At 38.3% G+C, this 22,242-nt stretch overlaps 1 protein-coding gene across 5 annotated transcripts in view; it reads right to left on the bottom strand.

Annotated features, from left to right (window-relative positions):
• LOC112155581 (probable phospholipid-transporting ATPase IH) overlaps positions 1-21,887 on the bottom strand; it is a 43,885-nt gene extending 21,998 nt beyond the window's left edge. For 3 of the 5 annotated variants that reach the window (XM_024287299.2, XM_024287303.2, XM_024287300.2), the window contains exons 1-14: positions 21,372-21,886; positions 10,802-10,924; positions 10,549-10,638; positions 8,468-8,548; positions 7,854-7,961; positions 4,584-4,712; positions 3,156-3,259; positions 3,000-3,050; positions 2,819-2,883; positions 2,658-2,739; positions 2,418-2,568; positions 1,094-1,291; positions 577-750; positions 25-191 (exon numbers count right to left, since the gene is read on the bottom strand). In XM_024287299.2, coding sequence (XP_024143067.1) covers positions 25-191; positions 577-750; positions 1,094-1,291; positions 2,418-2,568; positions 2,658-2,739; positions 2,819-2,883; positions 3,000-3,050; positions 3,156-3,259; positions 4,584-4,712; positions 7,854-7,961; positions 8,468-8,548; positions 10,549-10,638; positions 10,802-10,924; positions 21,372-21,410 — 1,562 coding nt within the window. In that variant the 5' untranslated portion in view covers positions 21,411-21,886. Of the gene's footprint in view, positions 1-24; positions 192-576; positions 751-1,093; positions 1,292-2,417; positions 2,569-2,657; positions 2,740-2,818; positions 2,884-2,999; positions 3,051-3,155; positions 3,260-4,583; positions 4,713-7,853; positions 7,962-8,467; positions 8,549-10,548; positions 10,639-10,801; positions 10,925-21,371 lie in introns of all 5 variants that reach the window. The other 2 variants (XM_024287297.2, XM_024287298.2) reach the window with 1 other exon arrangement.
• Positions 21,888-22,242: the final 355 nt, after the last annotated feature.

The raw sequence follows: 22,242 nt of genomic DNA, 5'->3' as shown, positions 1-22,242 counted from the left end.
AAATACTAAAAACATGGTGCTTACCTTTTCATTCCTTCGACTAAAGCCACCTCATCGGGGGATGAAGAAATGTAAAAGGAGGTTGACCTGCCCTGGTGGATGCCCCTCTTTATGCTTTCCACCGTCTCCTCCTCTTTCACCTGCACTGTGTGACACAGACACAGCGCCCGGAAAAACAGATCCTCGTATTCCTGCAGACACACAAACACCAGTACTAGTTCAGCTCTTTTTAATGGATCTTTATTTTGACAAAAGAAAACAAAAAAAATGTGCACAATATTGATTCTGCATCATCAAAGTAAAGTGTTTCAATATTTATCCTTCTTCAACGATGGTTAGCCTTTTTGCAGTTCATGCTTGCTAAAGGAGCTGTCTTTAAAAAAAACATCTGAACTAATCTTTGAGCGGCAAAATTCACTTTTTTTTTTTAATTGAGTAAGAAATAACCTTTTTCCACTAGAAAAGTAGCTTACTCTAAAATTTCAGCTATATCACATTTTCTTCACTGATCTAGCTAAGACTTTTCCAAAAACAGCAGAAGTTATTGATGCTTACAGCTTAAAATCCCACACTTACTCTCCTGAATCCTCCAGGTGATGAATCAATCATGTCGATGCTGGAGGCGGCACTGAGGATTTGGCCGTTGCAGATTGCATGAGGGATGTAAACATTTCCATCAACGCAGCATTCAATAAACTCCATGTTGTTCTCAGTCAGGGTGCCGGTCTTATCGGTGAAAACATACTCCACCTGAGGGAGGACGACACAGCAGCAGGCAGGGTTATGTCTCAAACTGGATTATCAGATACGCATGGAAATAAAGGTCTCTTATAGCAGTTCAGCTAGTTTGTCATTATTTTGACCCATTACATAGTTTTTCTTCTGTTTAAACATTGTTCTCTCTTTTCAAACATTTATATACTGCTGTGGACGAAGACCTGCTTCAACTCAAGCAGACTGAAAGTTGTTTACTTGTAGGAGAATCTAATGAGTTTTCCAAAAAACAAATAGAAAAACCTTCACAAAGCCAAACTGTTCGATATCATTCATCTCAACGAATAAAGAAGCTCAATTCTAATGGAGAGAGACGTACCTGTCCCAGCTCCTCATTCAGGTCAGACGTGTTGACCTGAGCACCCAGCCCCAGCTCTTCATCGAACATCTCTTCATCCCAGGCAATGAAATAGGAGCCGAGAAATTTCTGCATTTCCACCGTGACATACATGGACACTGGAATGATGTAGTTGAACAAAACCATGAAGGCCAGGAAGTCCGTGAAAGCTCGTATCACCTGAAAAAAAAAAAAAAAAGAAAAGTTTTGGAAAAAGGGCAAAAAGGAAACATTGTATAGAGCAGTGGTCTCCGACTTCTTTACCTAAGCATTCTTATAACATTAGAGAGGTGGTTGATGAAATTAAACATTATTATTATAGTGTGTGTTGCAATAAATTCATATTTGAAGTAAAGAGTTCTGTTTTTGTCTGTTAAATGCTTGGGTGTTTTAATTTAGCAGACGGTGCAGCTGCTTTCAGAAAGTAGCAGATGCATTTTCAACATGGGACTGAGCGACTTGACATGAATCAAGAATGAGTCGAATGTCGTGGAGAGAATCCAATCCTTTTCCAAAATAAACCTTCCATTGGAATCAGATAGCAGTTAAACAGAAAAAATGTAGGTCATTTTTTTTCTCTGCGGTCCGATACCAGTGATGCCACAGACTGGTATCAGACGCAGCTCAGGGATTGGGGACCACTGATAAAGACAAGGAGTGTAACGGATCACAAAACTCACAGTTTGGATCATGTCACGGTTTGGATCTTTATTTGGATCAGTAAATAGTTTGAAAAACAACAGGAAAAACAAGAAGATAAAACAATAAAATTATTTTTTAAAGCTTTAAAACATATATAAAATTACTTTTCCTGGTAATTTTTGATCCTTTTGGGTTGCCATACTGCCCTCCGCTAACAACATGTCGCTCTAACGGAGCAGCGGCTGCAGGAGGAACAGCTGCTGCTCCTCTCTGGGAGATCTGAACCCAGACATGGAGACGTGCACCGATGCTTTTTCAGCTCTTCAATATAAATAAACTCGATCTTTCAGTATCCGGGTCCTCCTTGACAAGATTGAGAAAAGTTTTTGACGGAGACTCCTCCCACACGTGGCAGGGGCTTCAGGTTTTGGATAACCGTCAAGAAGCAACTTTGACGCTTGTTAAAACAAAGACGGTGTACAGTACATGAGTTTGACGCTGATTGCATTCGGTGTGGACAGACAATTTGTTTGTAATATTGCGAGTGCGAGGTCCGGAGTACACGTGTGGGCCGAACCACGGCTAGTGATCTGTACGAATCAGGGATAATCTGTGATCCGTTACACCCCGACTAGAGAGAGTAGCACAGAGAGCTTTAACGGACCACATGGCGCTGACGCTCGATCTCAGTCCTGTGGTTGTACCAGGGCTCGTCTCTGTCGGGGGACCACTGCCAAGCGTATTTGAGGACAGTGTTGATCACCGCTTTACTAATCAAGATGCACAAATAGACAACCAGAAAGGCATTCATTGACCTGCAGAGAACAGAGCAGAGAAGAGGTTAGTGACACTATAAAAGGTAAACAGTACACAAAAATAATTTAGTAGGAAAATGTAAATGTACTTTTCCACAGCAGAACGCTTCTGAGATTTCGACTGGTAGTTCAGAGCCATCTTGGTCTCCATTCCAGTGTAGATGGCAACAGCTGAAGCCGAAAAGACAAACGCTGTAAGAGCTTCTTCACAAATATTCAAATATTTTAAGGAGCATGTTTAGAGTCCTACCATAAATGTGTTGTGTGTTCTTTAAGGTGGCTCCTCTCAGAAGCAAGTTCTCCGCTCCAAGTGTTCTGTAAGAGTAAAACATAAAAGGAGGATGTAGACTCAGGAAACATCACTCATCGCATTTTCTTTCATGAAAGCCACGTTAAAATACACAAGTTCTGGCAGACGTGAATCCACCCACCTAACCACAGGTTCCTGTTTGTCCTTGTAAATGTCGATTCGTCCAACAAATCTGGTGAAAAACAGTCAAACTAAATCAAACTGCAAACGGGAGTGAGGTTAGGTCATGTGACGCGTCCGCACACGAAGAGACTCCAGCAGCGTTTGTCACACTCACTTGTAGAGGTCAGGCTGCGGTTGTTCACATTCAATAGTGGCATGTAGTGAATCCACCTCCTGCTCTGTTCTAAAGGCCATGGTATCTGGTACGGCATAATAAGTCTGACACAGAAAGGTCGAGAAAGAAGGAAAAGACAACAGAGGAAAATGTCACCAACACAGCCGTTAATGTTGACAAGGTTCATTTGGTGCCTCGGACGATGGAGGATTTTGAGATGACTTAAAGAAAGTGGGGGAAGCAGACAAGCTGTCACAGAGTGATCATGCGGTGGTCCCCCTCAGCATCTATGCCAGTTTATTCTAGGACACACAGCAGACGCTACAGTGTCTGTGACTTTGCTAAGTCAGGCATTTAGAGTGAACAACAGAAGAAATGAGAGAAGTTTGAAATCATGTCAGAACACTGTGTTATATACATGTTTAGAAGAATATGGTCACGAAAATTGTGTTTTTTGGTATTTTTAACATGTTCTTGTAGCATTTTTCTCATGTTTACTGAAGAAATTTATTGAACATTTGTTCATGTCTATGTACAGAGGCTTGGTTGATAAACAATGATTTTAAGCTTAACAGATCAATATCAATTCATTAAGAACATAAATCGATTTAGCGCATAAAGCTAAACTCCGTTAGCTTGATGCAAACGTTTAATGGAATTTCCCATAGGGCGGCTAATGTTAACGTTTGGTTGACCTAAAAAACAGAAGTTCTAACAAAAATGTTCAGATTATTAACATTATAAATATTGTTCTGGTGCTTCTGGAGGGCGTTTCAGCTTGGCCACTGGGTGTCGATCTCACTGTAGCAGTACACCTTATCCCTGAAGAAGAAGACATTATGAGCAAAAAACAATGTTTTAGTCCACAAATGGTTACTTTAAAAAATATTTCCTTAAAAGAGTTTGGACAATTCATGTCTGTGAGTTTATGAAGATGCTCATTTAGTCAGCAATGTATGTTTAGGTCGACCGAGCGCTAGCGTTAGCCGTCAATTAGCCGTTAACATTAGAAGATCAGAGTGGGTCTTTAACATAAATACATTTCTTAAAAAGGAAAACATTTTTTCCTCTTTAGAGGATGCAAAGAACCAGAATTTTACAATTAATGGGATCCAGATTTTCTTTAAATTGTCCCTAAATGAATGTACAGTATATCAAATCTAATACCAGCAAAAGAACAACAGACACATCTTTGATCTGATGTGACTTTAAAGGGAGGCTGTCTTTATCTTTTTGTACTAACAAAAATAGATTTATGCGATTACATAACTGACATAGTTCTGTGTAATGCATTGTTAGGTTTTAAAAAGAGGCTTACATCCGTGGCATTTTGTTCTCTCAGTGCTAGGGTTTTCATGTCTGTGTGATCAAACACTTTTGTGAGACTTCAGGAAAGATAGAAAGCAAAACTTTAACTCGTCGTGACACCTTGTGACTAGACTCCCCGTCCAGGCTGGTGGTGGTGACATAACAGGTCCCGTCGTATCGGCTTGAGGAAAGAAGGATGAGATCGCAGGGGAAGGTTTCATCCTCCCTTACTACGACAATGTCCCCCACCTGACAGAGAAAGACAGCAAGAAAACATCCAACTTAACGAAAAGCTGGTTTGTTTTTTTTCTTTTTTCACACAGCATCAAACGGGCATGGAGACGTTCGGGTAACCATCTGCTCATCCTTTCCCACTCCTTTTTTCAAAGGATTGAGAAGTTGCATAACGGATTATGAGAGCCGAGCAGCTTAAATTCTGGTAAATCCCGTCTCCACGGTGACCATACACATGAGCTCTGATTTTATACGTTTAATGTATTCATAATTATTCCCGCTCCTGGTTCTCGTTTTAATCCCCTCCGTTTGATCTGCTGCTCTGACAGACCTCGACAAAGAAAACACGGTAAAAAGGAAAAAAAGAAAAAGTGACGGCAACACAGGCACGAAGAGGGGGGAAAAAAAAAATCACAGATTCAAAGAAAAAAGGTGAAACTTTCTAACTCAAACAATTTAATTTGTTAAAAATCTACTGCTATGAGGCCATAATCTGTGGAGCTCTGCACTTTCTGCGCTCCCCCTCACCATCCCACAGTCTCAGCATAAGCAGACACAGCAGAAACTGGATGTACCAGCGCCAATTACCTACTGACAACAGGGTGCTACAAGACAGAAATATATACGCTCAATCGATAGATTTGCGCCGGAGGTGATGAGCTACATCGGTCACATTACACAGTCTGCTTTCATCAAACGCCTGGATGACAGAGGAAAGATGTCTGCAGAGCAGTCAGCCAGTTACACTCAGGTGGTTTCTGTGTGTTTTTTTTTCATAGTTCGGGCTTCTACCAGCACTTCTGTGGCCAAAGCTCATGAATAATTAACAAAGATTTTAATTAATTCCTGTACTTCCTTCAGGGAAGTCTGACATATTAAAAACACAAACAGATAGATCATTAAATGCATGGACAATAGTTAAGTGAAGACAAACTTCTGGATTAGCTTCAGGTATGCAGTTATTCTTGAAAGCAAAGGAGAATGCCAGCATTTCATACAGAACCTGGCAGCTGGGTCAGCAGAAAACCAGCCTGCAAACTTAACACTTCACCTCCAGTTACAGTCCTGGAGACTCGGGGAACAATGAGCAGGTCTGAAAGGTGTAAGCAAAGAGTTCTGACCAGCTTGCAGGGAAATATGAGACCATATAACTTTAAGAGTGTGTGAGTTATGAAGGAATATGGATTTTTGCAAAGCATGTCTATTAATAAAATACATACTCTAAACTACAAAGCATTTTGCTTTACTGAGTTTTTCCACAGAAATCTGTTAAAACAAAGTAGAAAAAGATTAAAAATTAGGAAATAAAAACATTTTGTCTGCCAAAATGACCAAATATATCTAATACAGAAACAATTGAAAATACTTGAGAAAAATACAGAAAAAACATTCTCAAATTAGCTCCAATAAGTTATTAAGTCTAGAAAAAAACTACTAAAAGCTACCATAGTTACTAAATAGGACATTGATTCTCTCAATATAGTTCCGTCTCCTTTGTCTTATAGCCAGAGATCCGAATAATGTTTAAGTACGATGGGATTAATAACCAGGGCTGGGAACCTCAGGGTAACTCACAATACAAAACAATTCAGGATACATGGCTCACGATACCGATAATATCTCCATATGGCAAATGTTGCAACAATCAACTTATCACCTTGGTAATCTATGATATATAACTATTTTTTAAACAAATATATATTTTTATTTTCTTCAAAACCTTTTTTAGAACAATTTAAAACACAATATGTCAATTAACGCCATATTCAATATTAAAATAAAACGATAAATAAATAAAATTGCTTGTGAGCTGAAATATCGTGATAGTTTGCAATACCGTTATTTTGTTCCACCTCTATTACTGACAGTGTTAAACTTTAAGTTACTGAGTAATCCAACTACTTATTGTTATCCTTGCTACAACACTCTTATAGTTGTTGTATTTTCGGACTATAAGTCACTTCTTTTTTTATAGTGTGGCTAGCGGAGCAACTTATATTTTTGTGCAATTTGTAAGTGATTAAAAAAAAAAGCCACAACCACTAGAGGGCACTGTAGGTGTGTGTATTAGTATTTGCTACTGACAGCAGTGCAGAAGAAGAAGTGTGCATAACAGAATTCAACAGATTTAGTGATTTAAAGTGATATAAAGAGTTGTTAACATGTTATTTATAATATGTATTTTCATTTGTTCATATGTTGCACTAATATACTAAACACTTGTGCCTTGTTTCCACTGAGCGGTCCAGACCGGACTGGACTGGGCTGGACTGGACTGGACTTTTGAGCAGTTCCATTAAAAAATGGACCCGTTAAGCAGGACAGACTGAAACTATTTCTAGTCCCCTGTTGGTCGTAGGTCCATAGAAAAATGAACGGACTCGTTAGGGCGGAGCTTCTGTCGTCACATGATGTAACCCATTGATTGGCGGAAAGGTTTCACGACAACAGGAAGCGTCCGACCAGCGTTTTTTCCTGTCTCAAGATCCAAACCGAAAGTTTTGTCCATTTTGGCTGTATTACCACTGTATGGAATAACCAGGACTTAATTTAATCATAAATTATATCAATAAAGGTCGTTTTAATGTTTTTTTGTTGTTGTTGCTTTTTGAGTAGCTCTTTCAGACAACCTTGGATGTCATTTGGTATGTTATAAGTAAACAGAAGGAAATGGAAAAATATTTAAATTTGTGTCCAAATATTAATTGAAAAAACAAAAATTGGACAACATTTCTAAAAATGAACTTTATCTACAAATCCATCAAGTAGCTACTTGATGATGTTTTAAGCCTTATTCATCTGCTAAAGTGTTATTAAAATCAAATTTTCTCACAGTGAATGAGACAGAAAAACAAAAAAAGTCCTGCTTTTCCATCAGAATTACATAAAAGAACATCATTGGGAGATGCCAGACGTATCATGAAGCACATCACCCTCAGTCATTCTCTTTTGCGATGCACTTGAGGACGGTCTATTGCAGTTTGAGTGCAAATAATTGGCAAGAAAGGCAGAAGAGAGCCAAGAGAGGAAAAGTTATAGAGCACTGCAGGGGAAAGAAGGGGAGAAGTCGAAGGGACATTTATAGAAAAGTGAGCAATGCAGCAGCGTTACTTTGTGGCCTCAGGTACTGCACTGCTCTAATGAGGCCATTCTTACCCGTAGCTTGTGACTTTGCGTCCTCACCACCTTCCCCTGCTCCACCACATCCACTGGACACTCGTTTATGGAGCAGTCAGCTTTGTGTCTCAGCCAGTCCTCGTAGCCCTGAGAGCGTTGCAGCAAAAAAAGAAACAATAAACTGCACTGTGAAGGGAAGATGAAGGAAAATGCAGAGTATAAGGAAGTGGATTTTAGGGCCGGAGCGGAGAGCAAAGTAAACGGGGGCAAACGTGTTAATTAATTTAGCGTGGCACTTCCTTTGCTTGCAAACTAAGCTCTTTTCAAGATTTGAAGGTGACCCTTCATAGTTTTGATTTATGTCTCTAAAGCTGGAGCGTTCTTTCCAGCTTTGATAGTACAACATCTCTCTGTTCTGCTACACAGAAGAGGGGAGCAGGAGCCGGGAGCGATTAACAGAAGGGAGCATTCATTATCACATTTCTCACATCACCAGACATATTCAATGACGTGTCCTCTCACTGTGAGAGGAATGTTTATGTACAGATAATTGAGCTGGTCAGCACGTGTTCACTCTGGAAATATTCTGGATTGATAGGTCGTCAGAGGAAAATCAAGGAGCGTAAGAGTCATTGGATACGTTCATGTTTTACCTGTTTTATGGCGGTGACAGTGATGACAAAGAAGAGGGGCAGACCGCTGGTGACTGGGCTGGTGGGGGTGTCAATGATGAGCTGCAAGACATAAAAGAACAATGAGGATGGGGGGTTGAGTACCAGGATTGAGAGAGAAACAGACAGGAGAGGGGGGAGGCTGTCAAAGAAGATCTGTTTAAAATTCCAGAACAAACTTAAAAGTACAGAAGAAATTTAAGTCTAGTAACTTTTAAACTTTGGAAGCAAATAAACTTTCTTCAGCTCTTATTTTCCACTTACACAATTGATGCAAGTAATTCATCAACACCAAACATTTCATTTCTGAACTTAAAGTAAACTTTTTTCGAGTGATTTTTGTGCCCAAACAAAAGTCACAGTTTTGAGATTAAAATTTCCTGAATTGCAGACAAAATGCTCAGTTTTAAAAATGACACTTTTAAAGTTCCAAATTAAGGCTGAGTGATATTTAATTTTTTATACATTTTTATAACGATATAAATCACAGTATAAATCAAATAACTATATTTGTCACATTTGTACGCTCAGCGGCTCAAAAAAGAAATATATAATCATCAGCAGATTGTTTAGATTTAAATATTTATTTCCTATCATACCTTCAACATAACAGATTTACTGAAAACAACTAAGAAAATGTAGACCACTAAACCTTTTGTTCAGGTCCATTAAAAACAAAGTATTAATTCTATAAATAAATTGTAATGCTGTCAGACTTTAAAGAAAAAACATAAAATTATAACAGCATTTTACACAGACATACTGCAGGCATTTTACTTTTTTCTAAATTTCTTTTAAGAAAATTAAACTGCATAAAAGAAATGTATAAATGAACATGTTTCTGTTGTCATGTAACTGCAAACTCAAATTGAAGCACGAAGTGAAAAATTGAAATATTTACCAGAGATTTCCTAATTCTGTCTCCAAGTGATTACATTTATATTAAATATATTGATTTATATTAAAACATAACAAAAAACAGCCTGAAAATACTAGAGGACAGTTTCAAAAGGAAGCAATTTCTCTTTAGCACTCATGTGGAAATGTTCAAATAAACACCAAAATAAGTGTATTTACAGCCTGGTATAAAAATGTCTATTTTATAGACATGACGACTGATTGCTAAAGATTTTTTACCAGCTCTTTTTGATGTAATTAGAACTTATATTTGCCCATTATTAAGGTGACAGGTGGAAGGAAGTGAAAATTGGTCCAATTACTATTTTTTTTAAAAACTGATTAGTTAGAGTAGACTATCCATTGGTTTACTGCTCAGGGTAACATCAGAAACTATCCATGCAGTTGATACATGTCTAATGTTGTAATTTTATAAATGTGTTTTCAAAGCCAGTTAGCAGGCTATTAAAAGGTTAACAAAGTCAGCTGCAGACTGAAGGGAAGTGCTCATCAGAAGCTGTTGGGTGGTACTGGTGGGTTCGAATTACTGTGTTGCTATAAAGGAGCAATTTGTCAGTTATCATCTTACATCATAAAAAGACATAGCTATGTATTAAAAGAATGGCTTATCCAATAACAATGCAGCATCTGTTTTTACACTTGTTTAATTTCAAAGCATTCATCATCAAATACACAACAAGTAAGATGGGAGACTGCAGAAGTGATGAGGCTTATGTTAATGGTAAAACTACAGAACCAGAAACTGCTAAAACAAGCATAGTTTATGGCATAGTTTTGGACATGCCAGAGCTCATGTGATTTTAAGGTTAGACAGGGTGGTATGGAGTGATTTTTGTAACACCATATTACAAGCAAAAGTCACAGTTTTGAGATCATTTTTTTAAGTTGCAAAGAAAATGTAAAGTGTTGCAAATAAAATATTTAATATTTTCTTTGAAAAACTTTTTTTTGCTTTGCTATTTTTTTTTACTTGAAAAAATATTTTTGCATTTGCAAGCTTTTTTGGTTTTCTTAAAAAAAATTACAAACATTTTTAGAGGAGTAGTGCCTCATCTTGCCTTCATCCTATCTTTGGCTTTGAGTTAAACTTTTTCTCTCAGTGTTATGGCCTAGAGTTTTAAAAAATACATGAATAGGAAACTTACCTGGACCAAAAATATCACCAAGAAGTAGAAGTTGGCAATTCTCCGGAATTGCTCAAAAAGATTTTTGGGAATGAAGTTCCAAAAAGTGTACTTTGGGAAAGAGGGGAGGGAAAGGAAAGAGACAGTTCAGACGCATTCATACACAACAATTTAGTGGAAAGCTTGACAAGCAAAACTAGAAAGTTGGGTCGACTTTGAAAATTATGAAATTGTTTTGAGGTCATAAAAAACTGATCAGCTTAGGCTCGCTTACCTTGGAGGAGACGATGCGGTTGTCAGGATAATGCTGAGGCATGTAAGCCTCAGCACATGAAGGGAGTTCTTTATGTCCAATATAGACTGTTCGACTCCCTACCCATATCTCCTCTCCAACACACTGAGGGGAAAAAAAAGATAATTACATTTTAAAGAGTGCACTATTTAACTAGGATTTGCTTCCAGTGTCATTCTGTTGACTTTAGGTTCTGCATGAAGTTGGCATCTTTTCAAACCACTTATCTTCACAATCTCCGACTTCTTTTTTGTTAATTTTAAAAGTTAAAAAAGCCTTTTAACATACTTTTAAAAAAATAATATGTAGAAATGTTTAGAAGTCAAGCAAGCTGAAATAAAGTGCAGGTTCATTGGAGTGTGTAAGTGCTTCTATACTTAGTTTTATTCTATATCCAGCTACGTAACAGGAACAGAGAATTTAGTAGCATCTGCTAACTCTCAAAGGTAAAATTAGGATCAAGACACAATGACATTTATAGTATGGTGTGTTTGTTTTACTAGTGTCTACAGTTATAGACTATGAAAGTGTGCAGGAAGCCTTTAGTTAAACCCTTTGGAGACAACAAAATAACACGCTCCTTGACCATACCATAACTCTTCGATTGTCTGCACTACATTCAGGCCTCGAGGGACAGTGTTCTACATGTTTCCCAACTAACCTTCAATTGCCACCAGATCTGTAATCAGCAGAAGATAAGGCAGGATTTCTGAAAAACCAGCAGGAGGCCTGCCCTTGATACCTGGACTCTGACACCCCCGATAGTATGAGCAGATTTTGAAGTGGAGAAAAGCAGTCGTACTCTGATATAGACTCATTTTTCTCTCAAGAAAGTTTTATCGCGATATATGCTGTTATCGTTTTATCGCCCAGCCCTAGTTAAAACACACCACAACTGTAGTATATGGTCTTTCCAGTTGAAAAAAACTGTTTTTGTTGAGTATTTGGTTCTGGTTTGATAAAAGTATATACTTTATTATTATGACTGCTGTTTAAACTTACAATTAAACTGTTTGACCTGCATAAATGAATTCTGCTTTGCTGGGGTTTTCAGGGCACCACCTGCAGGAAAGAAGACCTAAGAAAGGAAGGGAGTTTGGCATGCAAACTGATAAGAACTTTTTTTAGGAACTCTGACTGAAAATTCTCATTACTGCAAAGAGAAGTTATTATTGACTGTTTAAACATGATCTTTTAGATCGATTCTTTTCTGTAAACCTAGACAACCAAAATTCTAATAAATGGGAAGTCTTTGCAGACTTGCGGGCAATTCAGTAGCAGCAACAAACCAACACTGGTCTCCTCGTGAGAAAATTTCACTCTGGCTTTGTGTGTCTGCTTTCTCTCTAAAAGTATTTGTCTTTGCAGAAATTACTGCTGCTTGGGGAAGTTGTGTCCTTTCTGTTTTTTGCTAGCCGTTATCTTGCATATTGGCAACAAGAACAAAGTTTGCAAACAAGAGAAGCAAACAGGCATTCTATTATTTTTTTAACTGAAGGCTTTAATTCGATAAAGATAGAACTAGTTAGTCCATAGGAAAGAGTATAACTCATCATCTGTTACTCAACAGGCACTTGACAGTGGAATAAAAATAGACATGTGGCCAACAGTGGCAGCAAATTGGAGACCCGTCCAAAACATTCATGGGTGCAACATGACCCTTAGAGTCACTGTAAAACAGGAAAGTAAGAAGGCAGGCACAAGACGACAACAAACAAAAACACATTAAAACAAATAAAGTCAAAATAAAAACTAGTATTATTCAAAGCTTAAATGCTTTCATTTTCTTTCATCTTCAACTCAAACATCACATTCACCATTGACCAAGAATCGGCTCCTTCAAAGAAACCTCTCTTTCGACATCCTATTTCTTGAACACACCTTCATTCACATGCTCAGATGTCCTTTTTTGTTGTTCCCAACCACTGATTCATTTAGCTGTAACAACCACACCACAAAAACTATGTATTTGCTTCTTTTGAAGTAGTAATCTGATCATTATTCTTTACTGATCCATAAAAACCTGTGATCCTGCTCTATCAAACTATGCGGTTTGCTGGTTAGTTTTAGGAGATGAAGGTTTTATCTTTATTGACAAAAGCCTGGCTTTCCATCATCAATCATCAGCAGTGGCACACTGGATCCGTAAACAACCAAATATTCCAACACCGCAGCTTCTCCTATTATGTTTCTGTCAGCACTGGGATGCAGACTCCACATTCATTTTTTGTGAACTCGGAGTTCACAAAGAGAATTGCAGAGGGCTTGCTGTTTCTAGAATGGAAAAATGCTGCTATAAAAAAAAAAAACACAACCATGGAAGTATTTATAGCTATGCTATTGCATATTTATGTACATACACCTGCAGAAGCTTTACTCAGCAAAATTTTAGAGCGGGCTTTGATGCATGCATCTTCAATTAGTGTATTGCCATGATGTAGATCCTTCCCTTCATAGAGACGTAATAAAAGATATACGCCATTAAGTGGCCTGATTAAACAACTCTGTCGTGCACTTGCTCCACTGTCCCGCCATGCTGCACTGCAGGAGTGCTCGATATGTTCGCCACAGATTTCTTATCAAGTCACAGATTAAATTTCTTTGAAACAAGCAAGATTTTAATGGATTCCACATGCCAGCATGGCATGCATTAATATTTTATTAGATATATACAGTGAAGCAAAAAAAGTCAGATTCTGCAAATTGTCCTGCTTAAAAGTTTAAATGTGGTCTGTAATCTTGTTCATCATTGGAACAAACTTTATTTATAATAAATAGAAAAATAAAAAAAGGATAATCCAGAAAATGACAGAATTCATGTGTATAATGGTGCAGAATATAAGAACTGAGTTCATGAAAATTAAGAAAAAAAAGTTTAAATTCTGTTCATCAAATTTAAGAACCTATTTTATCATCCACATTGTTGCACCGGTAATGTTAGGTTGGGGGTGTGAGGGCTGTAAGCTAGTGGGAGAGAGTGTAAACAAAGGGATGATGGGATATGAATGTAGGTATACTCACCATCAACAGAGACAACTCAGAGACAAATTTCTGATGAACTGCCGCTCTGCAGCTACTGCGGCTTATAAATCGACACAAGCGTTTTTTTGTTTGTTTTTGCTTACCAAATAGCTGTCTAAGGACACCAAGGACACTGTCGACACTGTCTGTAATGAACCGATCTATAATAAGCAAGTAGCTTGGTGAGAAGAGATCAACTGTTGGAGCAATTATCATAAAATTAAAGAAATACAAGATCACTGACAATCTCCCTCCACCTGGAACTCTATGAAGGATCTCACCTGGTTGAGTACAAACGATCAAGAGAGCTGTGAGGAAACAGCTCAAAACTACACAGGGAACTTGTCAATGATCTGAAGAAAGCTGAAACCACAGTAACGAAGGTTACTATAGTGACGCACAACGTCATCATAGATTCTCCAAAGGAACCCAAGCTCAAAGCAGCCCATGTCCAGGTCTACCTAAAGTTCTCAAGAGACCATCTGGATGATCCAGAAGAGGATTAGGAGAATATATGAGGTCAGATAAACTAAAATTGAACTCTATAGTATAAGTGTTTAGAGGAGTAGGAAGGCTGAGTTGCATCCCAAGAACACCATCACCACTGTGAACCATGGGATAGGAAGCAGTATGCTTTAGGCTGCTTTTCGGCAGAGGACGGAACGACTGATCCACATTAAGGAAAGTATGAATGAGCCTCATATGGTGAGATTTGGACAAAAGCCTTCAATCAGTGAGAGCACTGAAGGTGAAATTTGTCTGGATCTTCCAGCATGACAACCATCCCAAACACATCAACCAGGCAACAAAGGAGTGGCTATGTAAAACGCATTTGAAGGTTCTGCAATGGTTTGACCAGTCTTTGGACTTCAGTCCAATGGAGAACCTGGTGAGATATAAAAGTCTGAGTTGCCCGGCAACAGCCAACAAACATCACACCTCTTGAAAAGATCTGCATGGAAGAATGTACCAAAATAGCAACTACAGTGTGTGAAAACCTGGTGATGAAGATCTTCTGGAAACGTTTGACCTCTATGATTACTAACCAGGGTTACATTACTTGAGGTGAACTTTTGTCATTGACAAAATACGTATTTTCTGCACCATTATACAGATAAATTATTTAAAAATCAAAGAATATCATTTCCTGAATTGTTTTTTATATTGTCTCTCACCGTTGAAGTATAACTATAATAAAAATTACAAATGTCTCATCTTTTTTGGGTTGTATAACTAGTAACAGATCAATAATTATCTCGGGTGGATGTACATTAAAATAGTGACCCTTAAGAAATAAAGGAAAACTATGTTAAAAGATGTTGGACTGAGTTTAATGACAGTAAAAGCTTTTAGTCTAAATATTTTATTTTTCTGATAAAAAAATGAACCTGGTAACAAAATGAATACTATCAAAACTAATCATGAGTAGATTTTCTTTAAAAAAAACTCACATGAAACAAAGACTTTCAGACCTTGATCAATTTAAAAATGAAGAACCTAGTTCCTTCTACCTATTGATCACTATAGCAACAAGCTACTGTGTTTCCTATTGTGGAGCATTTTCAAAGAAACAAGAATATAACGAAGCTTTATTGTAGACTAAAGGTTTAATGTGTCCAATGCTGGGTTTGACAGAAAAATAATGAAACTCAAGGTATGAGTTTGCTTGTAGCAGCTCAAAAAACTAAGCTTGTTATTTTGAATTACAACCTTTTCTAGACTGAGCAAACACTATTTTAGAAAGACAAATTAAAAGGATAGAGAAAGATGAGCGAACAGGTATTGTGAGGGAAATATGTGTTCTTCTATCAAATACAAATAATAATAAAAAAATCCCTAAAGGGGCAAAGAGAATACATACCTTTAATTTGGTCTAGACATAAAAAAAACTTAGTGCTTGAGCCCCTTCATGATGTGCACAAACTGTGGTGACAAAAGCCACCAAAAGCCTAATGAAGCATACCACCAAAACACCTGAAACAAAAAAAAACAAAGGTTGAATTTGAGAATACCTTGAAGTGACAACATTTGTATTCAGTTGACATCCCAGGTTCCTCTCTCTCGACTCCCTGTGATCCAACAGTTATGTAAGTCTTTAATCCAGCTGTGCTACTTTTACTCTTCCCTCCCTCTCCAGTCTCCTTTTACCCTGTCACTGCAATTCACACTCAAAAACACCTTCAACTATTGAGCATTTCCTGCCCGTTTGCAATACATGTCAAAAAGTTGTTCCGAGTATAACCTGCACCATACTAAACAAAAGCCCTTGAAGTCAAAGCACAAAAACATACTTTCTATAAATGTAAATCTGTCAGAAACTCAAACTTGATAGGTTTTTGTCCCTTACAGCCACCATCTCCCCACCATGCCCCATTAACGTGATGTCAAGATATCGAAAAAAAGACCATTTGTAGTAGTAATGTAAATATGAGGACCAACACCATTTACGTTTTGTTCTTAAATGGCAGTAAGTATTAGCGCTGGGAATCACTGGGTACCTCACGATACAATGTAATACACGATACATGGCTCACGATATCAATGATATCTCGATATAGCAATAATTGGTAAAAATCGTAATAACTCACAATATATAGAAGAACACATATTTTTAGGAAAATATATCCCCAATTATTTTGAGCTAAAACACAATCATAATCAACAACTTGTTTCTTATTTTGTGCAACAAATAATTAGGGCTATGGATCGTTGCTTAGGTGGCGATCCGATTCAATTCATGAATCAAGCTCAACGATTAACGAAACAAACCACGATTCTTACTTTTTAATATAATTTGGTTGCTATGTGTATGTCTTTTTACTGGATGTATGAAAATGGAAATTATTTGTATTAAATCACTATAATGTATACATTTATCTAGAACAAGATATCAGAATCAACAAAAATTATAGAAAACACAAAGATTTGGTATTAAAGCTAATTAATTAAGAAGTTATGACAGTGAGCAGAACTTCAGTCTAAGCTTTTGAACGGAAAAAAAAGCTCTCGCTAGTTTTACTTTGAAAACCGGAAGCTTCATCAACACGAAGATTTGTGTACTTCTGGTGACAATAGCGACACTCTTTCAGTTTTGTTTTAGTTCATAAACTTAAAATCCAACATTATTCTGCATTTCAGAGCAAAAAACACATTTCCCCAAGAGAATATTTTACTACACTCTACTATATTTATAAAGATCGCAAATCAGCGAATTTTTGGGAGCAGATCGCGAGTATCCGAGCAACCAGAGACTCGTTACAGCTCTACAAATGATAGACACTTGAGTGCATCATTGTTGAAATCAGTAATACTATGTCTTTGACAAGCATCGACACTAATTGAATTGGAATTATCTGTAAAAATCTGTTTTAACAATAGTAAATGTGAACAGCAATGCCACTACTTAGTGCAAAACTGTTGTAAACAACAGAACAAAAATTAAATAATTTAAGTGGCTGCCAGACACACTGGTGCTCATGACAGCCAGTCTTGAAACATGCGCCCCCTCCATCTACCTCCAAAGGAACGTCTCACCAAAGGATGACGAATATAACATTTTCCAGCTTCTTCTAACGAAAGTAAAAAATCGATACTTGGTGAGAGTTCATCGAGAATCAATCGCAGGACGTTCAGCAAAAAATACAGCCTCCTTCCAAACTATCGGGTATCATTTATGATAGTAGGTTAAGGGTGTATTAAGACTGGACACATTTGGTGAACTCAAAGTTAACCAGAGTTCGTTTCCTCCGATAACGCGGAACAAAGTTTCACTCTGAATATTCACAAACAATGACATAACACCCCAACAATGACACACAGCAACTCACTAAAATGTGGTCGGATGAATTCGGGCTCATTAAAACAACTTTTACCGTGATCCATGTTGCTTCTTACCGTTTCCCCGACAATTTATGTCACAAACACTTATTAGCGTAGCTTCTCAGTTGTAGCGTACCCAGTAACCGCCGTAGAGCATGTCTCTGCTGTACCAAAGTAGCAGTAAAAAGTGTTGAACCTGGCCTTCATACAGACGCTCAAAATCAATCAGCGAATTAAAAACATCCTGGCAAGGATTTGCAAACTGAAGCACCTCCATCTTTCTCTTTTTGCTTTGACCCACCCCCATTACTGCTGACCAATGATTGAAGAATCACGTGGTTTTGTTAACAAAGTTTGGTCCAAAACAGAAACCTTCAAGAGACACCAATCTGATTACAGACCAAATTCAGGACTCAATCTGAGCCAACAGACTTTCCCGGACTGAAAACACCCTAAGAATCTTGTTGTAGTTCCTCCCAGTCATTACTTCAAATCTGTAGTTTATGTGCAACAATGTCTGTCAAAGGAAACTCGTTACTCATTAAACTCATTAAAGCAAAGCCTGAACTGGAGTTCTAAGATCTGAATGTAGACTTCTGTTTGACCAAGTCGCTTTTGGAAACTTAAGTATAAGACATCAGAAAAGCAACCATAAACGGACCCAATGCATCAGTTGAAAGTTCTATACTGCCACTCTGTCACTAAACATTCACATTTTTGAGCTTGATTAGATTTTTTGTGAATTGCCGATGGAAAGCTTTTCTCTGAAGACATTTGGTCCATTGTAAATATTAAAAGTGAAAGTTTCTTACAGGAAAAAAATCTATAAAGCTAGTGTATTTAATAAAGAAGTAAATTTACAAAGCCCTCAGAATGACTGAAGTTGATGAGATTTTATCTTTTAAAAATCAAAGCTATTATTTTAAAACATATTAGCTAAATTTGACCAATCAGCCATCATTTAAGCTCCCATCTTCTATTCGTAAATTTGACACAAGTCAACTTTTAGCACCACCAATTCCAGTTCCACCAATGGCAACTGGAAGCTGGTTGCATAATGTGGAGGGGCATTCTTTTTATACCCCTATTTAAAAGTCAACATTTACACAAATAATAAAAATGGTAACAGTTTGGTTTAAATGATTATAATTATAACTAAGGGGCGATTTTTTATTTCTTAAATCAAGCATATTGATTTTATAGGACGTCAAATTTGTGCATATTTTATTTGTCCATGAATGGACGCAGCAGAGTTTCAAACTTTATTTTATCCCACCCAATCACAGTTTTTTGGAACATTGTTGAGTTGGTCTAACGTAATTTAAAGTACCTTTCAGGCTGCCATGCAGAATCTAATGGATGATGTCAGAGATTACCCATCCAGTGTATTCATTCCTACGGTTTCATCCAGCTTTTAAAACCTGACATGAACTGCGTTTCATTTTAGCCGTCCCGGTATGAAAGTATTTCACCACAGTACTTCACACAATTCCTGTGAGTTGCGTCAGACGATGGCATCCCTCCATCACTATTATGACCAGAAAAGTACTGGCACACAGAGGAATGAGTCAGCAGACAAATGTGGCATATGCACCACATGATCCACTCAGTCAACTTGCACCGTTCAAAACGCCTCAATATTTGCCCCCTTGGTTTAAAGTAGACTTGACTGAGACATGAGTGCATTATTTAATGGATAGGGTACATTTAATAATTCAGTTGAGCTGGGAAACATTTCAGCTGTGACCTTATGGGGAGCGAACCATTTCTATCCGTCTATAAAAGCTTGAACTCCTCACTTATTTTAGTTTAATCACTTTGCATGATGTAATATTTGTTCTTTTATGTAGAATCATTAACACTTTAACAACTGCCATGGAAAAGAGTGCTCAAGCGGCCACTTCCAATGAAGTGGCTATATGTAAATGGTTGTAAATCCGCATTTCTGGCTTAAAAAATCTCATGTTCACACGTAGATATACGAGTTTCAATTAGCGTTTTTTTTCAGGCTGTATGTACAAAACATGTAAACTTACATGAAAGTTAAACCAGGTCAATCTTTGACCAATAAGAAACACGGATTGATAATGAAGTGTGAATGGTTCCCTTTTAATTCATGGAAACTAAACCCTCATCTGTTCCTAGTGTCTAGTTCAGGTTCTGGAGAAGAGAAGATGGTATCTTCACATTGACTGCAGTCAAATGAGCCGCCGTTCACATTTCTGTGGTCAAATCAGCATCACTGGATTTTTGGTGTGAGTTTCATCCAATACTTACGGTAGCAGGACTGAGAACGCTGGAAAATCTCCACCAGACTCCACGGAGCTTCTTGATGTGACCACGGAAATGTGAACGGCGGCTCATTTGACCGCAGTTGGAAAGGATTGTAAATCAATGAAAGAGCATTTTGATGTTAGCTTTGATTATTTTATCAAGAACTCTGAGAAACCAATGATTGAATGTATTGATCACAGTCAATAAACATTGGAGAATTAGCTAAAAGAGTCTTTGGTGAACTGGAAGGAGAAAGAATCAGGATTTTGGAGGAAGTTCAGTTCACCTATAAATTTTGAGCTGGGATCCAGATCAAAACGATACGCAGTGGTAGAGATATATTCTAGAACTATCATGATTAGATGGGGGATCAGGGGAGGAGCTAATCAGCTCAGCTCCAAAAGCCACTTTTGAAACAGAGGCTTCAGATCAAAATGAAAAATGGCTTTTTAAGACATTTAGGTTGTGGAATTTTGGTTAAAAACTTAATATTCATAATTAAAACACTACTGGGAACGTTTTTTTTTTATATATAGAAAAACAAGTTGTCATAGGGGGACTTTAAAGGGGAAGAAAATTATCACGTTAACTATTAAAAATCGATGCATTTCCCAAAGAGTTGCTCTAAAATAACTCAAAATTTCACGCTGGACCTGACACCTTGCCCAACATCCACTTTTTTCTCCTCTGTTTACAATCTCCTATGATATTAGCTCTACTGAAGCGTAGATCAGATTGCATAAATATGGAAACACCAACTTGTCTCAAAAAAAGAGGATTGATGACCTTTACAACACCTGAGCCAGGATGGAGTAGGCTCGTATGCAAAGTGCAAACAGTGATTTGCTGACAGATACACAATTCAGCCACCCACCAACAAGCTGTTTCCTGTTCAGTCAAAGTATGCTGATGACAGAGACCCAAAGTTCCAACCATGTGGACATTTCCTGCTTCCATACCAACTTGGTTGTCAATTATTTGAAATGATTAAGCCACGTTAGACTTTACCTGGGGGTATTTTTGACCAGCAGAATGTGTTCCTGCTCTGCAATACAAACCAGAGTATTTGGTCAACCGAACAGTCTCTGCAGGCCTTCTCCTTTCTGTGAGCCCTAATTGGGATTTATGTCCTCTGCAGAACGGTGCGTCTGAAAGCCATCAGGATAGTTTGTGCCTGTGTGTGGCTCCATTAAATGGACCAGCTGGGTAGGTTCACCCCGCTTTCACACATTCAGCGGTGTGTACTGCATGTAGACCCTGGTACCTTCTCCATTCAACCACACATATAGTCAACAGCTCACCAAATGCCATATGGACCCCCACCACCAACACAACAACAACAAAAACATTGTGTGTGTAACGCTCATAAAATCTATTTTCCCCACAGTCTCCTGTTGTTGACACAGACACGGTGTTGTTGACAGACGGTGGCCCTCACGTATCTGGTGATGGTCCTCCGGAGCCGGCTGAAATCCATCCTTCCTCGAGCTCCGCCGGGCGACCAAAGTTGTGCGCGAGACGTCGAGCCCCCTCCGAGTCCCCGTCGACGCTACCTAACGTGGCTCTGTCCGCTCGTATCCATCTCCCAGCATCCCCGCCGCCGTCTCCGTGATTAGCGAGGAGGAGCAGCGGTCTCTCAGTCTCAGTCACTCGCCTGCTCTGATTTTCATGGCATCCCCCCACCTCCTCTTCCTCCTCCTCCTCCTCCTTCTCCTGCTGCTGCTCTCCCAGGAGCCACCGAGCGACCGAAACCAGCGGAGCTCTCAAGCCGTCGGTGACATTTCAGGAGAATTTTCCTCGGTGTGTCCGCAACTGTCCGTAAAACGCACCGCTTAACGGGTGCTGGAGCTGTGCGTGGCTATCTGTGGGAAGAAACGGTGGCCCTCGCTGTAATGTTGCTGCTGCGAAGTGTCCAGGGCGCGCGCGCGTCAGATGACTGAACTGCGCATGCGCACTATTTTTCCCTTGAAAATGTAAAATTTTAAGCTTTAAGAGAAAAAACACTCATAGCTTTGAATCGTTGACTAATTACCACAAGAAAAAATAACTTACTGTTAAAATTGGCCACAATAAGACACAGTTAGCTATAAAAATCTACTTTAGTCAATGTTTGAGCAAGAAGAACTTGAATGAAAGAAATAACTGTTGAATAGGGGGGTGTGCCACTACCAAAATATCAATATTGTTATATATCGCGATATTTAGTCTTGCGATTGATTCTTGATGGGTTCTCATCAAGTATCGATCTTTTGTTTTTAATTTGAAGAGGCAGTAAAACGCTATATTTGTCATCCTTCGGTGAGACGTTC

This window comes from Oryzias melastigma, linkage group LG21 (genome assembly GCF_002922805.2).
Source record: "Oryzias melastigma strain HK-1 linkage group LG21, ASM292280v2, whole genome shotgun sequence".
NCBI lineage: Eukaryota > Metazoa > Chordata > Actinopteri > Beloniformes > Adrianichthyidae > Oryzias > Oryzias melastigma.
The sequence above is the reverse complement of the archived record's forward strand: the minus strand, read 5'-3'. Positions and strand labels throughout refer to the sequence as shown.